The sequence below is a fragment of the Leucoraja erinacea genome, chromosome 9, assembly GCF_028641065.1.
Source record: "Leucoraja erinacea ecotype New England chromosome 9, Leri_hhj_1, whole genome shotgun sequence".
NCBI lineage: Eukaryota > Metazoa > Chordata > Chondrichthyes > Rajiformes > Rajidae > Leucoraja > Leucoraja erinaceus.
The window spans coordinates 1,604,534-1,632,247 of NC_073385.1; the positions used below are offsets into that span (position 1 = coordinate 1,604,534).

The window sequence follows — 27,714 nt, forward strand, 5'->3', positions numbered from 1 at the left end:
AGTGTGTCTGACTTAAAACCTTATCTCTGTTTCTCTTTCCGCAGATGCTGCCTGACCCATGTGAATGATTTCAGCATTTTGTTTTTACATCTATTTTGGACACAATTTCCACATTGGGAAAAATCCTCTGATTGCTCTTATTAAAGTCTTAAACAATGCACTCTGAATCTTTTCCTTCACTCTACCTATTGTACCATAATTTGGCCCGATTGTAATAATGTACAGTATTATCTGTTAATCGGATAGCATGCAAAACAACACTTTTCAATGTACCTCAGTAAACATATCAATAATAACCCTAATCCCTAACTCTTAAACCTTCACAACCATCACCACCAGATAAAATAGAAGAAAACGCATCAGATAATTTATTTAATTTCTGACTTACACAGTAAAAAAAAGTTAAATCATGTTTTTAACAGATTAAAATTTTTAAATCCTTAAGGTTGCAGGAGTTGTCGAGTAGCCTTGTAAATGCATGAATATGACGATAGTCTTTAAAAGGCAGTATTTTGCACAATAATCTTGCACAGTGTCAGGATTGTATCCTGGTACGTTTTGTTGGAGGTGTACCGCCATCAACATGATCAGCTGGTTTGTCTTTACTGTCCTCATCATCATCATCATCATCATCTTCTTCTTCTTGATCTGATTCAGGAAAAGTATGTTTAGTTTATGACAGTTAAGGCAGTATTCATCATTGCATCCCAAAATACGGGAACACTTTGTTTAAGAGGGAACTGCAGATGCTGGAGAATCGAAGGTTACACAGAAAAGGTGGAGAAACTCAGCGGGTGCAGCAGCATCTATGGAGCGAAGGAAATAGGCAACGTTTCGGGCCGAAACCCTTCTTCAGACTGATCGGGGGTGGGGGTGGGTGGGGACAAGAAAGGGAAAAGGAGGAGTAGCTGGAAGGCTGGAGGGTGGGAGGAGACAGCAGGGGAGCTGAGGAAGGGGAGGAGACAGCAAGGACTAACAGAATTAGGAGAAGTCGATGTTCATGCCCCCGGGGTGCAGACTCCCCAAACGGAATATGAGGTGCTGTTCCTCCAATTTCCGGTGCTGCTCGCTGTGGCCATGGAGGAGACCCAGGTCAGATAGGTCGGAGACGGAGGTGCTGAGCCACCGGGAGGTCAGCTTGGTTATTGCGGACCGAGCGGAGGTGTTCGGCGAAACGATCGCCCAACCTCCGCTTGGTCTCACCGATATAGATCTGCTGACATCTAGAGCAGCGGACGCAATAGATGAGGTTGGAAGAGATGCAGGTAAACCTCTGTCGCACCTGGAACGATTGCTTGGGTCCTTGAACGGAGTCGAGGGGGGAGGTAAAGGGACAAGTGTTGCATCTCTTGCGGGTGCAAGGGAACGTGCCCGGGGAGGGGGTGGACCGCGAGGGAAGGGAAGAATTGACAAGGGAGTTATGGAGGGAGCGGGCTTTGCGGAAGGCAGATATGGGGGGAGATGGGAAGATGTGGCGAGTAGTGGGGTCACGTTGGAGGTGGCGAAACTGACGGAGGATTATTTTTTGTATGTGACGGCTGGTGGGGTGAAAGGTGAGGACTCAGGGGGACTCGGCCCTTGTTGCGAGTGCGGGGATGGGGAGAGAGAGCAGTGTTGCGGGGTATGGAAGAGACCCTGGTGCGAGCCTCATTTATGGTGGAGGAGGGGAAACCCCGTTCCCTGAATAGTGAGGACATTTCAGATGTCCTGGTGTGGAACGCCTCATCCGTGGAGCAGATGCGGCGTAGACGGAGGAATTGGGAGTAGGGGATGGAGTCCTTACAGGAAGCAGGGTGGGAAGAAGTGTAGTCCAGATAGCCATGGGAGTCAGTGGGTTTATAGTGTATGTCGGTTAGAAGTCTATCACCTGCAATGGAGATAGTGAGGTCAAGGAATGGTAGGGAAGCGTCGGAAATGGTCCAGGTGTATTTCAGTGCCGGGTGGAAATTAGTGGTGAAGTGGATGAAGTCAGTCAGTTGTGTGCGGGTGCAGGAGGTGGCACCAAAGCAGTCGTCGATGTAGCGGAGGTAGAGGTTGGGGATGGGGCCCTGGTATGTATTGAACAAGGATATTCTGTTAGTCCTTGCTGTCTCCTCCCCTTCCTCAGCTCCCCTGCTGTCTCCTCCCACCCTCCAGCCTTCCGGCTACTCCTCCTTTTCCCTTTCTTGTCCCCACCCACCCCCACCCCTGATCAGTCTGAAGAAGGGTTTCGGCCCGAAACGTTGCCTATTTCCTTCGCTCCATAGATGCTGCTGCACCCGCTGAGTTTCTCCAGCTTTTCTGTGTAACCTATGGGAACACTTTCACTGCAGATAAATGACAAAGTACTGCAGGTGCTGGAATGTTTTATATGTAATAAAAAGTCAGAACCAACCGGAAAGCTTGGTGGAGACTGTGGGCCGAGGAGCTTTTTTGTTCTTTCGTGACCCAACTCACGGAACTACCTGAATGTCTAACATATTGTGTAAAAAATATTATATAAATCGTACCTGAAACTCGTCAAGATCAAAACCGGCACATTTTTAATAAATATGAGAAAAACGTCCAATTTTCCGAGTAGTAATTGTCCAATCAATGCACGTTTGACGTTGAGGTCGGATGCAAATTGACCAATCCTGCGTTGTTTTATGGTCGTTGGGCAGCGAGGACCCTGGGATCATGGCTGCCTCCTCATTACATCAACAATAACAAGGTTTCCAAGGAATAAAGGTAATGCTCACCTTGCTGATCAATTTGTTTTTCAATTGATTTATCTTTATAAAGTTATGATGTGAACTGTTAAATAAAAATGATAAATAACAAATGTAGAGCTAGGGTTAGGGTCAGTCGGTCAGTCTGTCGGTCGGGCTTGTCGGTAGGCTGATGGATGCTGTGGAGGATCGGTCGGGCTACAGGTGGGTGGTGAGAGTTGGGTCGGGCCGCCAGTGGGCGGTGAGAGGGGTCACTACGTCGATGGGTGCTACGTGCGATCGGACGGCCGGTGTGTGCTACGTGTGATCGGACGGGCTGTCGGTAGTCCGGTGTTGCAGCGAGCGGGCGGACTGACGGAGCCGGCACTATTGGGGTGCTGAAGGCGGCATGCAGAGCAGTGCTGCTCCCCACCATCATCACCACGATGATCCAGAAGGGTATGCTGGCCGAGGTGGACGCGCTGCGGGGCCACATGTTCGGAGCCTGCAGCCGGTCCCAAAGCGGCTCCAGCTCCAGCTGTGGGCAGCTCTGGAAGGGGGCGAGTTAGGGTTTGGGTTAAGCATTTTCCTGTCAGTGGAAGATGCCTTAGCCTTCCCCCAGCCTGGCACTGCCCCAGTCCCACTATGGCCGTGACCCCCACTCTGCACACTGGCAGTCAGTGGGGTTCAGTAAATGGGGGAACCCGGAGGAACTGCTCTAACCTATTAATTAGGCTGGTTCAGGAGGACCTCTGCGGCAGTCTCATTCAAAAAAAACCTCACAATTATATTCATTATATTATTTATATAATGATACATAATTACATATTATTAGTCATATTCATGTCATATATACATATATCTTAGGCTCCCCATGGTGTAATATTGGCATTGGACACTAGATGGAGCTTACTTTTTGGCATTGACAACTTATGACTTCCTTTTCAATTATATTTATATAATTAAAAGTCTCATCTTGGCCACTTCCTGTCTGCGCTGTATATTGATTTTAGAAAAAACGCTACCCTGTATTGCTGTGATTTTTGGCCATCTTACTCACGGTCCTCCGCTGAGGCAGCCCTGAGGATTTTTCCCAACGATGACAAATAAAAAAAGTTATGAGTGTTTAAAAAACCTTGAGATCAGCTGATTGGTCCTCTCGCCTGTCAATCACTGCGATGAAGGTAATGCCCCTTCTGGGGGAGGGGTCATGACTATAAAACCCCGGATGCCTGGACGTTGGTCAGTCACTCTGCGAGATAGTGAGGGATAGGCCACGACTGTCATTCTAAGCTGTGAATAAACTGAACTGCGAGTCTGCAATGTACTTGCAAGAAATGACAATGCCATGAGTTTTTTGGCATGCTGCCCTGCCTGTGCTCGAAAGTGCAATGCTTAATTGGAAATGAAATGAAATGACAATGCCATGAGTTGTTTGGCATGCTGCCCTGCCTGTGCTTGAAACTGCAATGCTTCATAAAGTCCGACTGTGTTTGGAAGGAATAAATGCATTATTAGGTCCGACTGTGTTTAGTCCAAAAGCCCCGCTCATTTCGTGACTTCCGCTTGGTGGACAGGTTGCGCTGATTGCGTAATTTCCGGTGAGTGCAGAGGTCGCGCTGATTGCGGAAGTGCCGCTGACTGCGGAAGCCCCACAGTGGAGAGGCCGCGCTCAGCCGTGTGAGTAGATTCTGTTTACTGTCATATATATGGTGTGTGTATGTGTGTGTGTATGTGCGAGTGTATGTGTGAGTGTGTGCGAGCGAGAGTGTGTGCGTGTGTGTGAGTCTGCGTGTGAGTGTGAGGTGGAGGGTGTGTGTGAGTGCAAGGTGGAGGGTGTGTGTGAGTGCGAAGTGGAGGGTGTGCGAGGGTGCGTGCGTGTGTTGGAATTGGTGGAATATTGCATTGGGGGACCAGCCCTCCCGTGTGAAGCTGGGACCCAACGGGTCCCACTTAGTCTAGTTTTATCTAAATCTGTGCAAAGTTTCATGTAGTTCCGAGACGTGGGTCACGAAAGTTAAATTCTAGACACATTTTTGATGTTCGGCCCACAGCCTAATGGATCTGATGGGATTCGGGGCGAGAGCAATAAGTTTTGGTACTGGAAATGGAGGGGAAAAAAAAATTGTCCTGATACATCCCACAGGACTTGTAACAAGCAGTAACATTTGTTCCACCAAGTTCAGCCACTGTTGCAATGAAAAACAAAACATAAGAACCAGTATGCCAGTGGTTCCCAACGTGGGGTGTACGCCCCACAGGGGGGCAATTTGATTTTTAAGGGGGGCAATTGAGCGCGACTGAGCAGGTCTGGGTCCAAATTTTCGATTTTTATTTTTTTGGATTTTCCATCAGGTAAACATATGTAGTTTATGTTTCAGATGTTATTTTGAGTAAATCATTTTTTTGGGGTAAAAAAGGTCTTTATTGTGTAGTTATTACATAATCACCGCGCCATCGCTCTTCATGCACGTCGCACGAAGCGCGCGAGGTCATGGGAGAACCTTATTTATTGAATTGGATTTAGAAATGCGATTCAAAGAGCTTTTGCTAAGTTACCCTTATAATATCTATTTCCTCCGTTTTCTCTCGGGAAAGCAAGGGGGGGGGGGGGGGGGGCATCAGGATTTTAGAGGTGATTAGGTGGGGCATGGCCAAAAAAAGGTTGGGAACCACTGCAGTATGTGCACATGGTCCAGAAAATAGCATCAAGATAACTACTAGATTTAAAAAATAAAAAAAGATTGATATTCATATGTATAAACATTAATCAGAAAACCCTCCTGCTCTTCCAAAGACAGCATCTTAAGCAGTGACGTAATGCCCCATGACTGTACTGAGAACTTCAGCCTGGGTGTTATACTCCACGGTCCGTCATAGATGTTGAATTCAAAGCTTTTTTGTTGTTGAAGCCGAGAATGAATCCTACCCAGTCAAGCAAGCAGCATAAAACAAAAAGCCAAGGGTGGAAAAGAAAAAAAGGCCAGACATACGAGATGCAATGTGGAGCTGTAACATCAGATGCAGAGTTGGGTGGGGGTTGGAGGACCAGCATCAACTCCATTTTACTTCTCACTGATAAATGGCAATCTGCTTCCCTTCAATTCAGATGCCACAGCTAATGGACAACACCATTATTCACATATTGGTGATTTAGTTTAGTGCAGAGATTGTGTGAAAACAGGCCCGTTGGTCCATTGAATCAACGTTGTGCCCAAACACTAACACTATCCCTACACACCAAGGCCAATTTACAATGGAGTAGAGGAGGGAATCAGGGTACCTGCGAAAACCCACTCGCCCAAGGGTAGAATGTACAAATCCGTACAGACAGCACCCATAGTCAGGATTGAACCTGGGTCTCTGACGCTGCAAGGCATGAACTCTACCTGCTGCACCACCATATTTCTAGATACATTTCTGAATTAACAAAGATAGTCATCGCGATCTTAAATTATTACCTCCAACCAAACCATCTCCATTTGCATTAGGGCATTCATTCACTGCCACTGGTCGAGGGGAAAAAAACCTTATAAATCCCAAGGTAGACAAAAATGCTGGAGAAACTCAGCGGGTGAGGCAGCACCTATGGAGCGAAGGAAATAGACAACGTTTCGGGCCGAAACCCTTCTTCTGATAAATCCCAAACTGTATTATTCATTAGACGGCACCTACACACAGTAAACACTGCATGGAATCTTGCATGAAGTACACGATCAAACAGTCAAGAACTTTATTCCAAATTAAATAATAACAAGGGGAGTTGATTTTCTCATCCCTGTTACTATATTACGCTGAGTTCCAGAACACTATTGACTTGTTCCTCAAAGTATACAAGAATAAATGACTCTTACATGCAATATCCCCAAGACCAAGGTCCTCTACACAACCGTCCACACTGGCTTACAACAATGAATGTTCACAGGGCGACTCTGGAAAACATGGCCCACTCTCCAAATTTCAAGTCACCTCTCACAAGGCAGGTATTGGTGAATTTCATCATCATTACTACCGTCAGCACATCAGTAAAATGTGGGTGGATTGAGGACGAGCCTATTTTAGGTTTAGGTTTTGCATTGTCATGTATACCGTGGTACAGTGAAAAGCTTTGTTTTGCATGCTATCCAATTAGATATTACGGATACATAAATACAATTAAGTCAAACTCAATTACAATAGGGAAAGCACAGGGGAAGATGCAGAGTGTAGTAAAACTTCTCAGCATTGTAGTGCACCAGCTCCATCATCAATGTCCGCAAAGTGAATTGGACAGTACCCTAGCTTGGGGAAGAAGCTGTTTCCGAGTCATTGGTGCAAAACTATCTGTCTTCTGTATCTTCTGCCCAATGGGAGAAGGGAGGAAAAAGGAATGACTGGGAAGCAGTGAAATTTTCGGGGGGGAATAATTCCAGGCCAATAGAGAGGAAAAGTAGCAGGAAAAATACCATCACCCCTTTAATAAATGCAGGCTGATCAGCTGAACCATTTCCTGCACATTTCATTTCCTGCATTTTCGGTTTTCATTTCTAATTTCCTGCATTTTTGATTATTTCTATTGTACTGCAACATAAAGATGTTATCCATTTCTCAGCTCTTCAAGGATGACCTTCAAGATTTCTAAATAAAATAATGCCTTGAAAATAGAAAACAAAACAACCTTCTGTGACACAAAGTGAAGAAAGGTTTCTATCCTGAGCAAATATCTTGAAATTCCCTTCATAGAAAACTGACAGAAGATTTTCACAGGACGTGGCATCAGAGGTTTAAACAAAGGGGATAAAAAAGTGACTATTTTCCCATGGGGGGGGGGGGGGGGGGGGGGGGGGGGAGTGTATATTTAAGGTAGAACTAAAAGAATTTAGGAATTTTCCTGCACTCAAAATATGTTGGGAGTTCTGATCTTACTGGCTGAGGATGGAGAAAGCATAAAGCGACCTACGAGATTAAACGGCAACAATTGTAAACTGGGGATAGACACGGAATGGTAGAGTAACTCAGCAGGTCCGGCAACATCTCTGTGGAGAAAAGGAATAAATTATGCTTCGAGTCAAAAACCTTCTCAATTGTAAACTGGGATTCGTCTGAACAGACCTTTTTTGCATAACATTTGCATGATATTTTACATGGCTAGAGGTTAAGCTGCCCTTCATAAATGATAGAGTAACAATATCGGCTCCCGAGTTACTAGATTAATATTATACACATCGCTTCCACCAAAATCTAAATTAATATTTCCAATAGCAATGCAAATCCAATCGACTCTGATCACATAACTATTCGGCTATTTTGAAAGTATGCTTAGATAGTAAATTCTATCGCACTTTGTTAGAACCTGACCGAGTCCTGCCTGCCTGCCTGCTATTACCCCCCTCCACATCTGTACCGTATTTCTAAAAAAATGTGCTGTTTCATAAAATTGCAAGGTGTACAAGTTTCATTAAAAATTATCTTTTGCTGTTCATTTAATTAATGCGCAATTCTTATTCAAGACCACTTTAACAAAAGAGAACAGGTCAAATTTGATTTAAACTACATTGGGGTGATATTTCCACAGGATTCTTTTAATCAGAAGGAGTAAGCAGAAACAGGGATAGAGGGATGAAGAGAGCAAGTTTGATTTTTTTGCCTTTGACAAGGCTACAGGGTACAAAGACAGAATCCGGAAAGCAATGATGTGAGGCAACTTGGGATAACGAGAATGTAACTTCACACCAAGAAGTAGGAATTGGATAGTGTTGTACAAAAGCAGATGAGGGGACTGATAACAGAGGACTGGATGGGGGTGGGGGGTGGTTGGGAAGGGGCTGACAAGTACAACAGTTGTCCTGATCAATTATTTTGACTGGTTCATGTAAAATTCAAAACTAATATACAGAGGACAGCATCAAAATGCTGTAAAAGCATTTATCACAATATCTAAAGTTAGTTTATACACTGAACTTGCTGGAGATATTCAGTACACCTGGCAATATCTGTTCATGCTCGGGTATTTCCAGCATTTTCTCTTTTTACTTTAGATTTGCAGTATTCACAGTAACTTGCTTTTGTAAATAGATTGCTTGACAGATATTATCACAGGCACGCTGAATTGCTGTGCCTCCATTCAAGAAGGGCTGCATGGAAAATCCTGGGAACCAGTAAGCTGTTGGGCTACACAAGTGAGCCGTGATAGGCAAGTTATTGGAGAGGATTCTGAGGGATAAGATGTCTATGGATAGACAGGGGCTAATTAGGGATAGTCGGTGTGGTTTTGTACGTGGGAGATCATGTCTTAGAAATCTGATCTTGAAGAAGTAACAAAAAGGAATGATGAGGGCAGGATCGTAAATGTTGTCCAAACAGACTTCAACAGGACATTTGAGAAGGTTCCACATGGCAGGCTGATCTGTGAGGGACACTGGAAGGCCTCCAGTCTGAAAAACAACCTTCCACCATCTGAAGAAGGGTCTCGATCCAAGGAGAGAGATGCTTCCTCAGATGGATAGAGAATTGGCTTCATGGAATGAAACAGAGGGTGATGGTGGAAGGTAGACAAAAATGCTGGAGAAACTCAGCGGGTGAGGAAGCATCTATGGAACGAAGGAAATAGGCAACGTTTCGGGTCGAGACCCTTCTTCAGATGGTGGAAGGTTGTTTTTCAGACTGGAGGCCTGTAATTAGTGGTGTCCCTCACAGATCAGATGTTGTGTTATGTTGGTGTGACCACATTTGGAGTATTGTGTTCAGATTGCGTTTGGTCTATTCCCCTTTCCACCAATTCACTTCATGAGAACAACTTTTAAAAAAACAATATACATTCTCAATTCTGAACTGTAACAAAAAGGACAACTGTTTGGTTTGAATTTTTAGAAGATAGATTATAGTTGGGGTAAAGTTGGAGGGATCTATACTAGAGACTCTGACAGCTGGAAGGTTCGAATGGGAAGAAATTTAACAAGAAACAGTGTGTATGCCTGGTCTTAGTTGATAGAACTTTTGACATGGTCAAAAGCTTGTGCTGTTAGTTAGTATCTACTTTGTTACTGCAATGCAATAATAAGGAAGCTTACCCAGAGGCATTAAATATGGCCTTGAGAAGCTGAAACTTATTTCTGAAGATTCCTGAAATCCTGCTCACAATTTATCATTCAAACCAATTTCAACAGGAGCTTGTCTGGAATATTTTTCTATGGTGAAAAATATTCACCCACATTACAAGCGTTTAAGTTTATAAACACATCACAGGGGGTTTGGTAAGTATTGTAATGAGAACAAAACAAATTGGAAGACTTAAAGTATTATAGAAATGATTACTCTTTTTTAAACAGGGAAGAATACAAAGATGATGGAAAGGGAACCAAAGCAATATAGGGGAGCAGAATGAGAGGAGGGTTTAAAGGGATGTGGGTCAAACGCAGGCAGGCGGGTCTAATGTAGATGGCACATGTTGGCCGAAGTGCCCGTTTCTATACTGTATGAATCCATGACATTTTAAGAGAGAAGAGGTACTGAATAGTAAGCAATGTGTTCAATACTTAAACAGGTAAAAACAAACCGTAGTGCTCATGTCTTTACCCTAATCTGAGCATTCGCAAACATAATCTACTGATCATATAACTAACAACCCGCTTTGCGCGGGCACATAGATACACAGACATACAGATACACAGACACACACACACACACAGATACACACACACACACAGATACATACACACACACACACAGATACACACACATACATAGACACACACATACATAGACACACTCACATAAATAGACACATACATAGATACACACACATACACATACATAGACACACACATACATAGATACACACGCGCACATACATAGACACACACATACATAGATACACACACACACACATAGATACACAGACACACACACATAGATACATAGATACACACACATAGATACATAGATACACACACACACACACATAGATACACACACACATAGATACACACAGATACACACATACACACATAGACACACACACATAGATACACACACATAGATACACACACACACATAGATACACACACACACATAGATACACACACACACATAGATACACACACACACATAGATACACACACACACATACATAGACACACACACACACATACATAGACACACAGACACATACATAGACAAGCTGGGTTCCGAGCTCCAAACCCACCGGAGCCAGAGGCCGCTCTCTCCACGTCCAGTTGCTGCTGCTGTTTTTCCTGCAGGACCATTTGGTTCAAGGGGCCGCCCAGCTGTTCCTGGAGGTGGCGGACGCCGCGGAGAATGCCTCGTATGTTGCAGCGGGCCGGGGCGGTGAAACGGCGGCACTCACCGCTCCTGTCCGTCAGCTCCCCCCACACCTCGCACTCCGCCATCCCAATCCCAATCCCAATCCCAATCCCTCTTTGGCCACCACCTTGCTCCCTATCACCTCCGCACTTTGACCCAGGCGCCTCTTTAAACTGCAGCCCGGGTTTAAATTCACGTAACAATTAAAAACACAGGCCTGGCCAAAAGTTGAATGTTGCACCCAAGGCAAGGCAAGGCAAGACTTTGCACACAGTTAGTTTGGTGGGTGGGGGGAGGGGGAACTACAGCATTAAATTGTCCACAACCCGGAAGTCTTTACATAGTTGGAGATGGCGGCAAACGAGGAGAAGCAGAAGCGGCCGCTGGCGGATGATCCCATCGTGTCCTTGGCTGAGGTTCTGGAGGAGAATGAATTGTTGGAGAATGAAGCCTGTGCGGTGCTGGGTGGCAGCGACTCCGATAAATGCTCTTACTCGGAGGCGAGTCCAGTGTGTCTATACGTGTAGGAGTGACGTGTGGATCCAGTGTGTCTATACGTGTAGGAGTCAGTGTGTCTATACGTGTAGGAGTCAGTGTGTGTGGGTCTAGTGTGTGGGTCCAGTGTGTCTATACGTGTAGGAGTAACGTGTGGATCCAGTGTGTCTATACGTGTAGGAGTCAGTGTGTGTGGGTCCAGTGTGTCTATGTATGTAGGAGTAACGTGTGTGGATCCAGTGTGTCTATACGTGTAGGAGTCAGTGTGTCTATACGTGTAGGAGTCAGTGTGTGTGGGTCTAGTGTGTGGGTCCAGTGTGTCTATACGTGTAGGAGTAACGTGTGGATCCAGTGTGTCTATACGTGTAGGAGTCAGTGTGTGTGGGTCCAGTGTGTCTATGTATGTAGGAGTAACGTGTGTGGATCCAGTGTGTCTATCTGTGTAGGAGTCAGTGTGGGTCCAGTGTGTCTATACGTGTAGGAGTCAGTGTGTCTATGTGTGTAGGAGTAGTGTGTGGGTCTAGTGTGTCTATATGTGTTTGGGTTCAGTGTGTCTATACTTGTAGGAGTAGTGTGTGGATCCAGTGTGTCTATATGTGTAGGAGTCTGTGTGTGTGGGTCCAGTGTGTCTATACGTGTAGGAGTCAGTGTGTCTATCTGTGTAGGAGTAGTGTGTGGGTCCAGTGTGTCTATACGTGTAGGAGTCAGTGTGTGTGGGTCCAGTGTGTCTCTACGTGTAGGAGTCTGTGTGTGTGGGTCCAGTGTGTCTATCTGTGTAGGAGTCAGTGTGGGTCCAGTGTGTCTATACGTGTAGGAGTCAGTGTGTGTGGGTCCAGTGTGTCTATGTATCTACGTGTAGGAGTCCGTGTGGGTCCAGTGTGTCTATACGTGTAGGAGTCCGTGTGGGTCCAGTGTGTCTATACGTGTAGGAGTAACGTGTGGGTCTAGTGTCACCATCTTCCAGTCCCGCCTCAAGACCCATCTCTTCACCTCTGCCTATCCTTAGCCCCACGTCCCCCTCCCTTTTCATCTGTGCATTAATTGCCTCGTATTGTGTTTTGTATTGAATGATGTCTGTACTTTGTGTACTAGTCATGTCTCTACTATTTATTTAATTCCCCTTACATGTTTTTCCTCTACCTGCTAATTTTTTGTAAGGTGGCCTTGAGACTCTTGAAAGGTGCGCATAAATAAAATGTATTATTATTAGTGTGTCTATACGTGTAGGAGTCTGTGTGTGGGTCCAGTGTGTCTATACGTGTAGGAGTCAGTGTGGGTCCAGTCAGTCAGTCTGTCTATCTGTGCCTGTCTATACAGTCCTGTCTATATATTCATTGCCTGGTTTTAAAAGCAATCGGATCCAACGGCGGGGATGAACCGGGCTCGGTCCAACATAACACAACCTTGTAGCGATCAATTGTGCATCGGCTTGTATTCCCCCCAAAACCAACTGCAGCGGTTCACTGGCATGGATTAATTTCATGCCGGACAAACGCTTCAATGCGATATATTCGTTATTATAATAAACAAAGAGGCGCGTCCAACAGAAGCAGCTGACGGTGGATTGCCGTGGCCTCTGCTTTCTGGCCGGGGTGAATTGTTTATGTATGGGGGAGAGATTGTTTTGCATGTAAGCCGCGAGGTTTTATTTATTTGCAGGCGGTGTGTTGTCCGCTGGGGATGGGGCTCCTCTGGGGGTTCCTGTCCCTCTCCCTCTACCCGGGGATAGGCTCCCTCTACCCGGGGATGGGGGCTCCTCTGGCCGGGGATGGGGCTCCCTCTACCCGGGGATGGGGGTCCCTCTGGCCGGGGATGGGGGCTCCTCTGGCCGGGGATGGGGGCTCCTCTGGCCGGGGATGGGGCTCCCTCTGGCCGGGGATGGGGGTCCCTCTGGCCGGGGATGGGGTCCCTCTGGCCGGGGATGGGGGGTCCCTCTGGCCGGGGATGGGGTCCCTCTGGCCGGGGATGGGGGTCCCTCTGGCCGGGGGGGATGGGGTCCCTCTGGCCGGGGATGGGGGTCCCTCTGGCCGGGGATGGGGCTCCTCTGGCCGGGGATGGGGGGGGTCCCTCTGGCCGGGGATGGGGGTCCCTCTGGCCGGGGATGGGGGTCCCTCTGGCCGGGGATGGGGTCCCTCTGGCCGGGGATGGGGGTCCCTCTGGCCGGGGATGGGGTCCCTCTGGCCGGCCGGGGATGGGGCCCCTCTGGCCGGGGATGGGGGTCCCTCTGGCCGGGGATGGGGGTCCCTCTGGCCGGGGATGGGGGCTCCCTCTGGCCGGGGATGGGGCTCCTCTGGCCGGGGGGGATGGGCTCCCTCTGGCCGGGGGGATGGGTTTCCCTCTGGCCGGGGGGGATGGGCTCCCTCTGGGGGTTCCTCTTCCTTTCCCCGGCCGCTTTCCCGCGACGCTCTGGCGCCATTTTTACGTAACCATTTTTACGTAATGTGTTGCAGCTGCTGTGATTGGCCGGCGAACTGTCGTGGGGTTCTGGTTTGTGGAACGTTGATACATGGGCGCTGATGCCTGGCTGCTGACAGCAACACTGGCAGAGAGGGGGGGGGGGGGGGGGGAGACAGAGAGCAGCACTGGCAGAGAGAGGGGGGGGGGAGAGACAGAGAGCAACACTGGAGAGAGAGGGACAGAGAGCAGCAGGGGGGGGGGAGGGGGGGGGGGGGGGGAGAGGAGAGCAACACTGGCAGAGAGGGGGGGGGAGAGAGGCAAGAGCAACACTGGCAGAGAGGGAGGGGAGAGAGAAACAGCAGCAACACTGGCAGGGGGAGAGAGAGACAAACAGCACTGGCAGGGCAGGAGAGAGAGCGAGAGAGACAGCAACACTGGCAGGGGAGAGAGGCAGCAACACTGGCAGGGGGGAGAGAGGCAGCAACACTGGCACGGGATAGAGAGAAACAGCAACACTGGCAGGGGAGAGAGAGAAACGGCAACACTGGCAAGGGAGAGAGAGAGGCAGCAACACTGGCAGGGGAGAGAGACAGTGCGAGAGAGTGGCAGCCACACAGGCAGGGGGAGAGAGAGAGACAGACAACAGCAGGGTTAGCGCAGTTGACACAGCAACAGAGGCAGGGATAGAGGCAGCAACACGGGCAGGGTTGGTGCAGGGGTAAAGGCAGAGATAGAGAAAGTAGACACAGCAACAGAGACGGGGCTAGAGGAAGTAACGGAGATACCAGCAACAGAAGCTCCCCTATTGTCCTCAACACTGGGCCCAGAGTCCAGCCACCCACTCGCTCTCTGCACATTGAACATTTAGGACTGAGCGTCTTGCTGCTTTCTGCGGAGTCTCTTGTTTGAACCAGAGACCCAGCCTACTCAACCTCTCCCTTTCGCTCACACCCCCTGGTCCTGGCACCAATCTCAAGTCTTCTCTGAACCCTTTCACGCTTGACAATATCTTTCCTATAACATGGTGCCAAGAACTGAACACAATATCCTAAATGTGGTCTCACCAACGTCTTATACAACTGCAACATGACCTCCCAACTTCTATACTCAATACTCTGACTGATGAAGGCCAATGTGCCAAAAGCCTTTTTGACCACAGCGTTCGATGTAGATGATAAACAAATTATTACTGAAACACCCGCAGGCCCTTTTGCATTGCTGCTGGGGAGTAGAGTTACATTTGTGTAATTCATGGGTTGCTAAATATACTGAAGTAGCTTGTTTATGTAATGTTATGTTGCTTTACGTCTTCTGCCAGCCTAAAACTTTTCTGTTGGAAAATAATCCCTTTCTGTTGGATCAAAACCTCGCTACTTCCTGTACTAGATCCTTGATTGTGCTGTTAGTTCCCAAATTCTTGCCTTAACTTTCCTGAAACTCATTTGATCCTTTTTGTCTCTCTCCCAGCCATAGTACCAAAAGGTGTCTCATGCTGTGGTGGTGGAAATCATAGAAACATAGAAATTAGGTGCAGGAGTAGGCCATTCGGCCCTTCGAGCCTGCACCGCCATTCAATATGATCATGGCTGATCATCCAACTCAGTATCCCGTACCTGCCTTCTTTCCATACCCTCTGATCCCCTTAGCCACAAGGGCCACATCTAACTCCCTCTTAAATATAGCCAATGAACTGGCCTCGCCTACCCTCTGTGGCAGAGAGTTCCAGAGATTCACCACTCTCTGTGAAAAAAGTTCTTCTCATCTCGGTTTTAAAGGATTACCCCCTCATCCTTAAGCTGTGACCCCTTGTCCTGGACTTCCCCAACATCGGGAACAATCTTCCTGCATCTAGCCTGTCCAACCCCTTAAGAATTTTGTAAGTTTCTATAAGATTCCCTCTCAATCTCCTAAATTCTAGAGAGTATAAACCAAGTCTATCCAGTCTTTCTTCATAAGACAGTCCTGACATCCCAGGAATCAGTCTGGTGAACCTTCTCTGCACTCCCTCTATGGCAATAATGTCCTTCCTCAGATTTGGAGACCAAAACTGTACGCAATACTCCAGGTGTGGTCTCACCAAGACCCTGTACACTGCAGTAGAACCTCCCTGCTCCTATACTCAAATCCTTTTGCTATGAACCAAATCAAACTCTCATTGAGCCATCCATGATCTTAGCAGTGTTTTAATTTAGAGATAAAGGCCCTTCACAATGCACCAAGTCCGTGCCGACCAGCGGTTTCCCCCCCCGCACACCAACACTATCCCATGCACACACTAGGGCCAATTTTCAATTTTACCAAGCCAATTGGCCTACACACCTGTACGTCTTTGGAGTGTGGGAGGAAACCCACGCAGGTTACAGGAAGAATGTACAAACCTCGTACAGACAAGAAACTGGAGTCGGGATTGAACCCAGGTCATTGGCGCTGTAAGGCAGAAACTACCGCTGTGCCACCATGCTGCCCTTGTTGTTGACACCGTGTGTGTAGGTATTACCGCTCTCTGATTAGATTGGTGTTTGGTTCCATTTGTATCCATTTGGGCTGAGAGGTGCATGATCACTTATCTTCCTTGTGATTCCATTGTCCCCTGAGTGGTGATCTCTCGGGGGCAACATCGAAAGCTCTTTCTGTTTCCACATGTGTGTTTTCATGCCAGAACTTGAGAGCCCTCTAAATTGTTAGATTGGTTTATTGATATCCAATACTCGATGAGATGAGGTTCCTTCCAACTAATTATTGGGAGGTTTGCCTTTGATCCTTGAGAAGTTAACTCCCCTGGCAGCTATTTATCAAAACAGACTGTTTGCATCTCTTACTGTGACTTTTTTTTAAACTCCAGGATAACCTTTGCATCCAGAGTATGTCTATTTTCACTTTTGTAACGTCACCAACTTTGATGTAACTGCACCTCTCTGGCACATACCCTCCTTTTAGTTTAGTTTAGAGATGCAACGTGGACACGGGCCATTCGGCCCAACGAGTCTGTGCTGACCAATGATCACCCCATACACTCATTCTACTCTACACACAAGGGACAAATTTCAGAAGACGATCAACTTGCAACCCTGTACGTCTTTGGAGCGTGGGCAGAAACTGGAGCACCCGTAGTCGGGATCAAACCTGGAGCTCTGGTGCTGTAAGGCAACAACTCTACCACTGTGCCAACATCATCTTGTTTTCATAGTCCTTGAAGTATTTTGTTTGTGAATTTTTAGGTCGTGCAAATCAATTTGTTCCTCAAACCTGGCACAACACATCTCACAGTTAAAACAGTTGCTGTCAGTATTTGGTGTATGAATATTCAGATGGTGCAGCAAATCCTCTTCACTTTGGTACTTGACATTACGAGGCTTGATTTATTTAAAAAAAAAATATATATATTCCTTATCTCTCCCCTTTAAGCTGTAACTATTCGAAAGATCTCGGGTTTTCTGATTTTCGACCTTGAAATGAACAAGTTTTAACTAGTTCTAAGATTGAATGCTTTGACCGGAGCTGTTATGGATATGACCTCTGGAATCCACTTTTTTGAATGTTACTAAATACCTTTTTCATTCCAAACCCTTTGGACCCCTGCCTATTATAATCTTGTGCGGCTCATTGTTTGATAACTCTGCCGTGCCCTGGGACCTTTTTAAAAACCTGGTGGGAAATGGATGTGGTTGTCACATCGTAGTGGGAGGAAGTCTACGGAAAGAAATCATTTAAAAAAAACAAAAAACTAATATGGCAGTGTGTTTTATTTTGTAGTGGAGGAAGGTCTTAAATTTAGAAACCAGGAACTGCATATGCTGGTTTACAAAAAAAAAAAGATACTAAGTGCTGGAGTAACTCAGCGGGTCAGGCAGGCCGTTTCTCTGGAGAAAATGGATAGTTGATGTCTCTGGTCTTGTTTTTTAACCTCATATGTGATCCTTGGACAGTTTTGAGAAGCACTTTGGCTGAATTTGATCAAACTTGAAAACCTTTGGCCTTTGTTGCTCAGTGGCTTCTCAGGTAGTTTGAAGGTGAGAGTTTGGAGACTCGATCGGAGTGAAATCCCACTCTTGGTAGGGTTTCTCTCCACTAACTCCTCCTGAGGTTTGTTTAGTCACAATGTCTGCCGCTTGAGGACTCACTGCAGTAATTGACGCATTGTCGACCTATCGCTGCTCCTGAGCGAGGGTGATATCACTTCTTGTCTGTCTTTCTGAAATGACTGTCCCATTTGTCCTTGTGCAGGGCTACGTGAAGAGGCAGGCGTTGTATGCTTGCAACACCTGTACGCCAAAGGGGGGGCAGCCTGCGGGCATCTGCTTGGCTTGCAGCTACAAGTGCCATGAAGGCCATGAGCTCTTTGAATTGTATACAAAAAGGTATGATATTTATTTTGGTAAAATTCCAAAAAAAAACTTTATTCCGAATTTAAAAATATATATACACAAAACAGAAACAGTGTAGAAACTCTTTTGGCATTCTTAGCACCTATACATTTATTAGTGTTATATTCGGTAATGTTGGCAAACTATACTTCAACTCAGCACCAATGCATTTCGTTGTCTCTGTACTGTACACTGACAATGACAATTAAAATTGAATCTGAATCTGAATCTGCTACTCCTGTGGCCCCTGGGAGTGATATCTCTTCCCTTGTTTAAGGGGTGTCTCAACCAGACCTTCCCACCCAATGCCATGGAACAGAAGGCCCCTAGGCTGTGGCCCTCCCCCACAGAGCTTTGGTGTTGGCTGCTCCAAGCTTCAGTGAGTCCCTCAGCACGTACCCCTGCAGCCTGCCAGAGAAAGTAATCCGAACAAATTAACTACACCAAGATGCTGGGGCACATGCTTTCAACGTTCACCCGGTGACCTGCGTGAGCTTTCTCCGGGAAGCTCCGGTTCCCTCCCACACTCCAAAGACGTACGTCTTGGTACAAGCATTTAAACAAAAATGTCACTAATGCTTGTAGGATAGTGTTGGTGTGGTGGGATCACTGGTCGGTGTGGACTCGATGGGCAGAAGGGCCAGTTACCACTCTATATCTGTAAACTAAACTAAATGCTTGCCAGCTTTTAGCAGACATGGTTATTATTTTATTTTAAGCAACATACAGCAGTGATCTTTGGTGAAGTCTTGTCACATCGAGATAGTGCATAATACAAAACTCAATTCTCGCTTACGATCTAACTGTATCTCTCATCGGCATAAAAACAGCCCGAGGAGAGATGTTGTCCGATCGTAACCTTGAATTGAGGATGATGATTTCTGCCACTAATAAACATTGAAGGTGATCTACTCATTAACCTTTTGCTTTGTTCTAGAAATTTCCGCTGCGACTGTGGGAACAGCAAGTTTAGTGATCTGCAATGCAAGTTTTTCTCAGTAAGTTTCCATTTAAGTTTACCCTGTGCTGATTATATTTAAAAACATTTCTTAACTGAGTTGCTAGCGTTGAAGCTGTTGTATATGAGAATTCATTCACCTCTGTCAAAGGCCCAGAGGCTCCTTGCACTTTTTAGGGATGCCTTACTTCTGAGGAAAGGCAGGGTGGGTGAGGGAAAGGTGAACAAGTAATGGGAAGAGCGGCAATAATAATGGTAGGGAATGAAGAAGTGGATTACTGAGGTAATAGTCCACCGATGAAATGAGGAAAGCAGAGAAATCAGAGTGAAGGGGACACAGAATAAATGATTATGGTGGAATGTGAAGTGAATGTGTTGTGGAAGAATAGAGGAAGATGAATGGGTTGTATGATGGATAATACAGTTCTGGGGAATGGGCAGCATGGTGGCGCAGCGGTAGAGTTGCTGCCTTGTGACACCAGAGACCCTGGTTCGATCCTGACTCCTGGTGCTGTCTGGATGGAGTTTGTAAATTCTCCCTGTGACCGTGTGGGTTTTCCCCAGGTGCTCCGGTTTCCTCCTGCATTCCAAAGACGTGCAGGTGTGTTGGGTAATTGTCTTCTGTGAATTGTCGCTGGTGTGTAGGATAGAACCAGTGGGCAGAAGGGCCTGTTTCCCCGCTGTATCTCTCAACTACAGGTCACAGCTTAAGGATAAGGGGGAAATCCTTTAAAACCGAGATGAGAAGAACTTTTTCTCACACAGAGAGTGGTGAATCTCTGGAACTCTCTGTCGCAGAGGGTAGTTGAGGCCAGTTCATTGGCTATATTTAAGAGGGAGTTAGATGTGGCCCTTGTGGCTAAGGGGATCAGAGGGTATGGAGAGAAGGCAGGTATGGGATACTGAGTTGGATGATCAGCCATGATCATATTGAATGGCGGTGCAGGCTCGAAGGGCCGAATGGCCTACTCCTGCACCTAATTTCTATGTTTCTAACTAAACAAAACTCGTAGAAACCCAGTGATTGGTTTTTAAATGTTTGACTCTTTGTCTGAGATTTTGTGTTGAGGGCTTTTGTAACTTGCCAGGGTCCAGAATGTTGCCATTGTGTTTTCATTCATTCACAGATCCAGGCCTTTAGTCGCTAGAACTGTGGAGACAAAATTGGTGACTGATCACCATTGACTCCACTGCTGATGTTTCTCTTTCATTCTCCAGAACTTTCACATGGAATTTAACATTTTTTCAATTTTCATGCCGACTCCATCTACCTCTCCGTACTTTACTCTTTAAACAGGATGGTTAATTCAATATAAAAGTCCTTTAATTATTGTCTGTATTAGGCTGTTCAATAGTACTTAATGTCAACATTCAATAGGATTTTCTGAAACTCATCTCTGGTTTTTGATTTTTCTTTAACCAGGAGAAAGAAAAAACAAATTGTGCCAATAAATATAATGACAACTTCTTTGGGCTGTACTGCACCTGCAAGAGACCTTATCCAGACCCTGAAGATGAGGTGAGATATGAAGACCTTGGTTAGAACTTGCAGCATTACCTTGCTGGGCTCTGCAGCAGTTACCTCACGGAAACCCTGTGTTCTTCTTTCTTAGACCCCGGATGAAATGATTCAGTGTGTGGTGTGTGAAGACTGGTTCCATGGAAGGGTGAGACATCTGTTTGCTTATAGAGGGAGTTTTTGTAACGTTAGGTTCTATTAATCTTAACATTTTGTAATCATCTTGACAATTTTATGACTTTTCTCTAGTCTAATGTTTGCTTTAAATATCTAATAGCACAGATTCTACATTCTGTTTCGACACTTGCATCACCTGGAGTAAGATAGATCAGCCATGATTGAATGGCGGAGTAGATTTGATGGGCCGAATGGCCTAGTTCTGCTACGATAATTAATGAACCTATGAACTATGATTTTGAGATTTAATATGCATGCCATAGAGGGAGTGCAGAGACGGTTCACCAGACTGATTCCTGGGATGTCAGGACTGTCTTATGAAGAAAGACTGGATAGACTTGGTTTATACTCTCTAGAATTTAGGAGATTGAGAGGGGATCTTATAGAAACTTACAAAATTCTTAAGGGGTTGGACAGGCTAGATGCCGGAAGATTGTTCCCGATGTTAGGGAAGTCCAGGACAAGGGGGTCACAGCTTAAGGATAAGAGGGAAATCCTTTAAAACCGAGATGAGAAGAACTTTTTTCACACAGAGAGTGGTGAATCTCTGGAACTCTCTGCCACAGAGGGTAGTTGAGGCCAGTTCATTGGCTATATTTAAGAGGGAGTCTGTGGCCCTTGTGGCTAAGGGGATCAGGGGGTATGGAGAGAAGGCAGGTACGGGATACTGAGTTGGATGATCAGCCATGATCATATTGAATGGCAGTGTAGGCTCGAAGGGCCGAATGGCCTACTCCTGCACCTAATTTCTATGTTTCTATGCCTTTATAACATATATAGCAGTCAGTAGTGACAACTGGTTGGTTATTACAATGTTAATTTTAGTTTTGAACATGCAGCGTTTAAAGAAAGATCTCGACCTGAAACGTCACCCATTCCTTCTCGAGATGGAGATACTGCCTGCCCCACTGAGTTACTGCAGCTTTTTGTGTCTATCTTCGGTAGAAACAGGCCCTTCGGCCCACGGGGTCCATGCTGAGCAGCGATCACCCATATACTAGTTTCACACTAGGGACAATTTACAGACGGCAATTAACCTACAAACCTGTACATCTTTGTAATGTGAGAGGAGTGATCAGCCATGATCATATTGAATGGCGGTGCAGGGGGTCGAAGGGCCGAATGGCCTACTCCTGCACCTATTGTCTATGTTTCTATGAGTGTGGTCACAGGGGATGCATTAACTCCCTACAGACAGCAACCATAGTCGGGATCAATCTGTACAAGTCGATCTAGACTTTGCTCCATTAGCAGCACATTCCACAGACAAAAGAGCTTAACTATTTATTTAGGGAAAAAAAGAACTGCAGTTGCCAGTTTATACCAAAGGTAGACACAAAGTGCTGGGGGTGTCTTAGTGGGTTAGCCAGCATCTCTGGTGAAAGAGGATGGTTGCCGTTTTGGGTCGGGACCCTTCTTCAGACTATTTATTTGATGGGTTGAATATATTGAAGGCAATAACTCTAGTGGTGCCAGAACAACAGATCCTGGGTGTACTGGATTAAGGGTTTTTCTGTGCTTATCAATGATGCATTTATTATCACAGTTTGGTGATATTCTGCCAGGTGCCTCAATATCTGTGGGTTTGGGCTTGAGGGATTGAGAGTACACTGGAATGTAAGTTTAAAAGTAAAACATTATTATACTATCTGGACAGTTTCTGCACCATTCTGATGGTTTATATAATGCATTCCTGCTGTCAGACACAAACAGCTGGAGTAACTCAGCGGGTCAGGCAGCATCTCTGGAGAAAAAGAATAGGTGACGTTTCGGGTCGAGACCCTTCTTCATACTCGTCTGAAGAAAGGCCTCGACCCGAAATGTCACCTTGTCTTTTTCTCCAGAGATGGTGCCTGACCTGCTGTATTACTCCAGTTGTTTGTGTCTGTCTTCAGTTTAAACCAGCATTCCACAGTTCCCCTCTACACATTCATTCCTGCTGTGATTGCAACATTGACAGTTAATTAATTGATGTCCATTGTTTGGTTTTTTTTTCCAGCATCTCGGTGCTGTTCTCCCTGACAACGTAGAGTATCAGGAGATGGCATGTCAGAGCTGTATGAAGAGATGCTCCTTTCTGTGGACCTACGCAACACACTGGTCAGGTAGGAAGCATCATGGTTGTGTTTCTTTCCCTTCCACCCCCAAGCTGAGGTTCTTGACTGTCTGATGAAGGGACTCAACCCGAAACGTCAACTATTCCTTTCCCCCAGAGATGCTTCCTGACCCGCTGAGTTGCTCCAGCAGTTTGTGTCCTTATCTGAACTTCGTGACTACTTGGTCGGAGCTGACGTTTCTGTGAAGCTTCATCGTGTTGGATCCTCTGAATTGTTGATTGTTCAATGGTGCTTTATTTGTCACGTGTGCAACTGCACGGCAAAATTATTTTTGCATATAATGCACGCATGTGGGAGGAGCCTAAACAGCGCCGTTTGCAAAGTCCGGTCGGCCCATGCGCTCGACGTACTCGGGCAATTCCCACAAACTGATGTCCCTCTCCTCGCCCGGCCACCATTGTGCCCTGGGGTCATCTCCTGCAGCCGACCTCAAATGCGTTGGAGGTATTACCCCGATTCACCACCGATTGGCCCTTGGTCCTCGCGCCCGACGTCTCCAGCTCCCTCCCAGTTCCGCTGACCGATGAGCCTTCGACTATGGGCTAACGTGCAAGTACCCGAGGCAGGCCACAACGCACCGCTTGCTACTCTTGGTTTCCCCACTGAGCTCTTCATGGCGAAACCAGTTGGGATTGTGGTGGGGGGGGGGGGAAGAGGGAGAGAAAGTGAATGAGTTAGATGTGGCCCTTGTGGCTAAGGGGATCAGGGGGTATGGAGGGAAGGCAGGTACAGGATACTGAGTTGGATGATCAGCCATAATCATATTGAATGACGGTGCAGGCTCGAGGGGCCGAATGGCCTACTCCTGCACCTATTTCTATGTTTCTATGTTTCTATTTGAAAAATCATTCTGGTCACTGGGTCCCAAGTGCACCTCGCTTGAGACCCAGGTCTAAGACCAATGTCAAATGATTATTCTTCAACACGCTGGGTGGGGGTAGAAAGCTGCTGTGTGTATTTGAGATGCGGTCAACTCCTCCACCGGACAAAGGAGAACACGTTAATATACATTCCAGTTCTTTACCAACTAGTTACAGATCAACAGTATTAACAATTAACTACTTGCGTTACATGGACATGAACCAGTTTTTTAAGTTTAGAAACAAGTCCTTCGGCCCACCCACCGAATCCGCACCGACCAGCAACCTCCGCACACTAGGGACAATTCGCACTTATACCAAGTCTTTGGAGTGTGGGAGGAATCCAAAGATCTCGGCGAAAACCCATGCGGGTCACGGGGAGAAGGTACAAACTCCGTACAGACAGCACCCGTAGTCAGGATTGAACCCGGGTCTCCGGCGCTCCAAGGGCTGTACAGTGGCAACTCTACCGCTGTGCCACCGTGCCGCCAAATAAAATGTCTAATAAGATATGTGGAGATGATTTGACCACCTGATGCCCAGGAGCTGCAGGATAGGCAGCTCAGTGATGCTTACCATGTTTCCTGTCTGTAATCCACAACACGACAACTAACAGTGACCTTGTGATCCACCTGGAATCCCTTGGTGCTGATAAGCAGAATGTCAACTGGTTGGTCTTTTCTAGGAGCAGAATTAGGCCACTCAGCACATCAAGTCTACTCCGCCATTCAATCACGGCTGATCTATCTTTCCCCCTCAACCCCAGCCTCCTGTCTTTGCCCCATAACCTCTGACACCTGTACTAATCAAGAATCTGTCAATCTCTATCTTAAATATCCATTGACTTGGCCTCCATAGCTGTCTGTGGCAATGAATTCAACACATTTGCCACACTCCGACTAAAGAAATTCATTCTCTTCTATGTAAATGTACATCCTCTTATTCTGAGGCAAATTCTCTGGTCCTGGACTCTCCCATTAGTGGAAACATCCTCTCCATATTCATTCTATCCAGGCCTTTCAGTTTTCTGTAGGTTTCATTGCGATTCCCCCTCATCCTTCTAAACTCCAGTGAGTACAGGCCCAGTGCCTTCAAACGCTCATCATACGTTAACCCACTCATTCCTGGGATCATTCTTGTAAACCCAACTCTGGACCCTCTCTAGAGCCAGCACATCCTTCCACAGATATGATGTGTCTGAGGCTGGAGAACTGATCTGTGGTCGAGTTGACCCAGTCAGTACTCTATTTTCTAACATGGCATGTGACTATTATCCATGCAATCATGTAATAATAATAAAATAATAATAATTTTATTTATAGAGCACTTTAAAAACAAACATAGCTGCAACAAAGTGCTGTACATCACTAATCATTGACAAAAAAGTTAATACACACCAAAAATAACAATCAAAAGAAATAGTAGGAAAAGACATTAAAATAAAGAAACATCAAAAACACCACAAACAGAAGCAAAGCCTCAGGCATGGTCAAAAGCCAGGGAGTACAAATGTGTTTTAACACTGGATTTGAAGATGGACAGAGAGGGGGCCTGTCTGATGTGCAACGGCAGGGTGTTCCAGAGCGCCAGAGCAGCAACAGAGAAGGCTCTATCCCCTCCGAGCCTCCGACTACATGTACATGTACATGTATATCTACATGTTTCCCCTTACAATGCTGTCTTCTCCAAGCCCACCTGTGTGATTCAGTCATCAGCATCTGCTGCAGATTATGTGACCCATCTTCACATCCCCCTGCTTGTTTAGATTTGTTTTGGGCTCAACATTTTCCCAGATGTTATTGGGAGCAAATAAGATGCCGTTTAACAAAAATATCATGACAGTAAGTTCGTTGTGAAGAACTCGCAGATTGAAATTGCAAGTTATTCCCTCGTAAGAGCATATGAGTGGATGATACAAAATTACCTGACTAACTTCAACAATTCTGATTGCCTGTAGAAGTTAGCCAGCAATGGAGGTGTGTGTGTGTGTGTGTGTGTGTGTGTTCGTTCTCATTATTGTACTTGATCAATTCCTTCTGCTACTATTCCATGATCGTTATTCTGACTTTTTGCAGTGGACAATTTCCCAGGCTATCCTTCCTAATTATTAGATTAACAAGCATGAAAGAAACATTTAGACAGGTACATGGATAGGTTTAGAAGGATATGGGTCAAATGCTGGCAGGTGGGACCAGTGTGGATGGGACATGTTGGTCGGTGTGGGCATGTTGGGCTAATCGACTGGTTTCCACGTTGTATGACTATGACTAGCCATAGTTATTTATGCAAATGCTTTTGAGTGATAAAGTTCAGCATGATAATCTGATTGAGATTAATATGGTGTGATCACTTGGCAATCCGCTTATTCCTGCCTTACAATTCTACGTAATGAGGCTCGCACCAGGGTCTCATCCATACCCCGCAACACTGCTCTCTCTCCCCATCCCCGCACTCGCAACAAGGGCAGAGTCCCCCTAGTCCTCACCTTTCACCCCACCAGTCGGCAAATACAACACATAATCCTCCGCCATTTCCGCCACCTCCAACGTGACCCCACCACTCGCCACATCTTCCCATCTCCCCCCATGTCTGCCTTCCGCAAAGACCGCTCCCTCCGCAACTCCCTTGTCAACTCTTCCCTTCCCTCCCGTACCACCCCCTCCACGGGCACTTTCCGTTGCAACCGCAAGAAATGCAACACCTGTCCCTTCACCTCCCCCCTCGACTCCATTCAAGGACCCAAGCAGTCGTTCCAGGTGCGACAAAGATTCACCTGTATCTCCTCCAACCTCATCTACTGCATCCGCTGCTCTAGATGCCAGCTGATTTACATCGGGGAGACTAAGCGGAGGTTGGGCGATCGTTTCGCCGAACACCTCCGCTCAGTCCGCAATAACCTACCTGAACTCCCGGTAGCTCAGCACTTCAACTCCCCCTCCTATTCCCAATCCGACCTCTCTGTCCTGGGTCTCCTCCATTGCCAGAGTGAGCAACACCGGAAATTGGAGGAACAGCACCTCATATTCTGGGTTGCTTGCGTCCGGATGGCATGAACGTTGAATTCTCCCAGTTTTGCTAGCCCTTGCTGTCTCCTCCCCTTCCTTAACCCTCGAGCTGCCTCCTCCCTTTTTCCTTCCTTTTCCCCCATCCCCCATCAGTCTGAAGAAGGGTTTCGGCCCGAAACGTTGCCTATTTCCTTCGTTCCATAGATGCTGCTGCACCCGCTGAGTTTCTCCAGCAATTTTGTGTACCTTTGAATTCTGTGAACCTAGATAGTTGGGAGGCAGAAGAACCTATGGTCTAGAGCAAAAGGTGAAATTAATACTGCTTCGATGTAGGAATGCTCGAGCAGATCTCCCTGCCAGGATAGTGGGGCTCCCTTCAGTTCAGGTGCAGCTTGATCCACCTGTACAAATAGACACAAAGATGCTGGAGCAACTCAGCGGGACAGGCAGTATCTCTGGATAGATGGAATGGGTGACGTTTTGGGTCATGACCCGTCTTCAGACTGGCAACTTTTGCTCTAGAAAAGATCCATAAAGGGGACCCTTGCCACCTGCACCAACTCCTCAGGCACGCATTCATCTTCCTAGTCTTACTGACACGTGGCACTGGAAGTAATCCAGAGTTTACAGCCCAACTTATATTCATTCTGCAGGACCTCATTCCTATTTCTACCCCTGTCATAAACCTGAGTTTCATAACTTTCCTTTTTCCAGCCAAAGATAGTCCCAAAATGCTGGAGTAACTCAGCGGGTCAGGCAGCATCTGCGGAGAAAAGGAATAGGTGATGTTTGGTTTGGAACCCTCCTTCAGACTATTCCTGCCTTGTGCCCTACATTTTGTGTGTGAGTTGG

General features: G+C 46.4%; 2 protein-coding genes across 3 annotated transcripts in view; one reads left to right on the top strand and one right to left on the bottom strand.

Moving 5' to 3' along the window:
• Positions 1 to 345: 345 nt before the first annotated feature.
• On the bottom strand, positions 346 to 11,056 carry si:dkeyp-55f12.3 (uncharacterized protein LOC568418 homolog). 2 transcript variants are annotated; one of them, XM_055640076.1, is made up of 2 exons: positions 10,852 to 11,056; positions 346 to 648 (listed from the first exon to the last, which is right to left on the bottom strand). In XM_055640076.1, the coding sequence occupies exons 1-2, from the start codon at positions 11,054 to 11,056 to the stop codon at positions 536 to 538; spliced, it is 318 nt and encodes a 105-aa protein (XP_055496051.1). In that variant the 3' UTR covers positions 346 to 535. The 2 variants fall into 2 exon arrangements, with proteins under 2 accessions (XP_055496051.1, XP_055496050.1); XM_055640075.1 differs by having other exon boundaries at positions 10,819 to 11,056.
• A 264-nt stretch (positions 11,057 to 11,320) lies between these two features.
• The window catches only part of ubr7 (ubiquitin protein ligase E3 component n-recognin 7), a 30,685-nt gene continuing 14,291 nt past the window's right edge, over positions 11,321 to 27,714 (top strand). Inside the window, exons 1-6 of the mRNA XM_055640074.1 lie at positions 11,321 to 11,470; positions 18,087 to 18,220; positions 19,164 to 19,224; positions 20,608 to 20,703; positions 20,798 to 20,851; positions 22,880 to 22,985. Coding sequence (XP_055496049.1) covers positions 11,321 to 11,470; positions 18,087 to 18,220; positions 19,164 to 19,224; positions 20,608 to 20,703; positions 20,798 to 20,851; positions 22,880 to 22,985 — 601 coding nt within the window. The remainder of the gene's footprint in view (positions 11,471 to 18,086; positions 18,221 to 19,163; positions 19,225 to 20,607; positions 20,704 to 20,797; positions 20,852 to 22,879; positions 22,986 to 27,714) is intronic.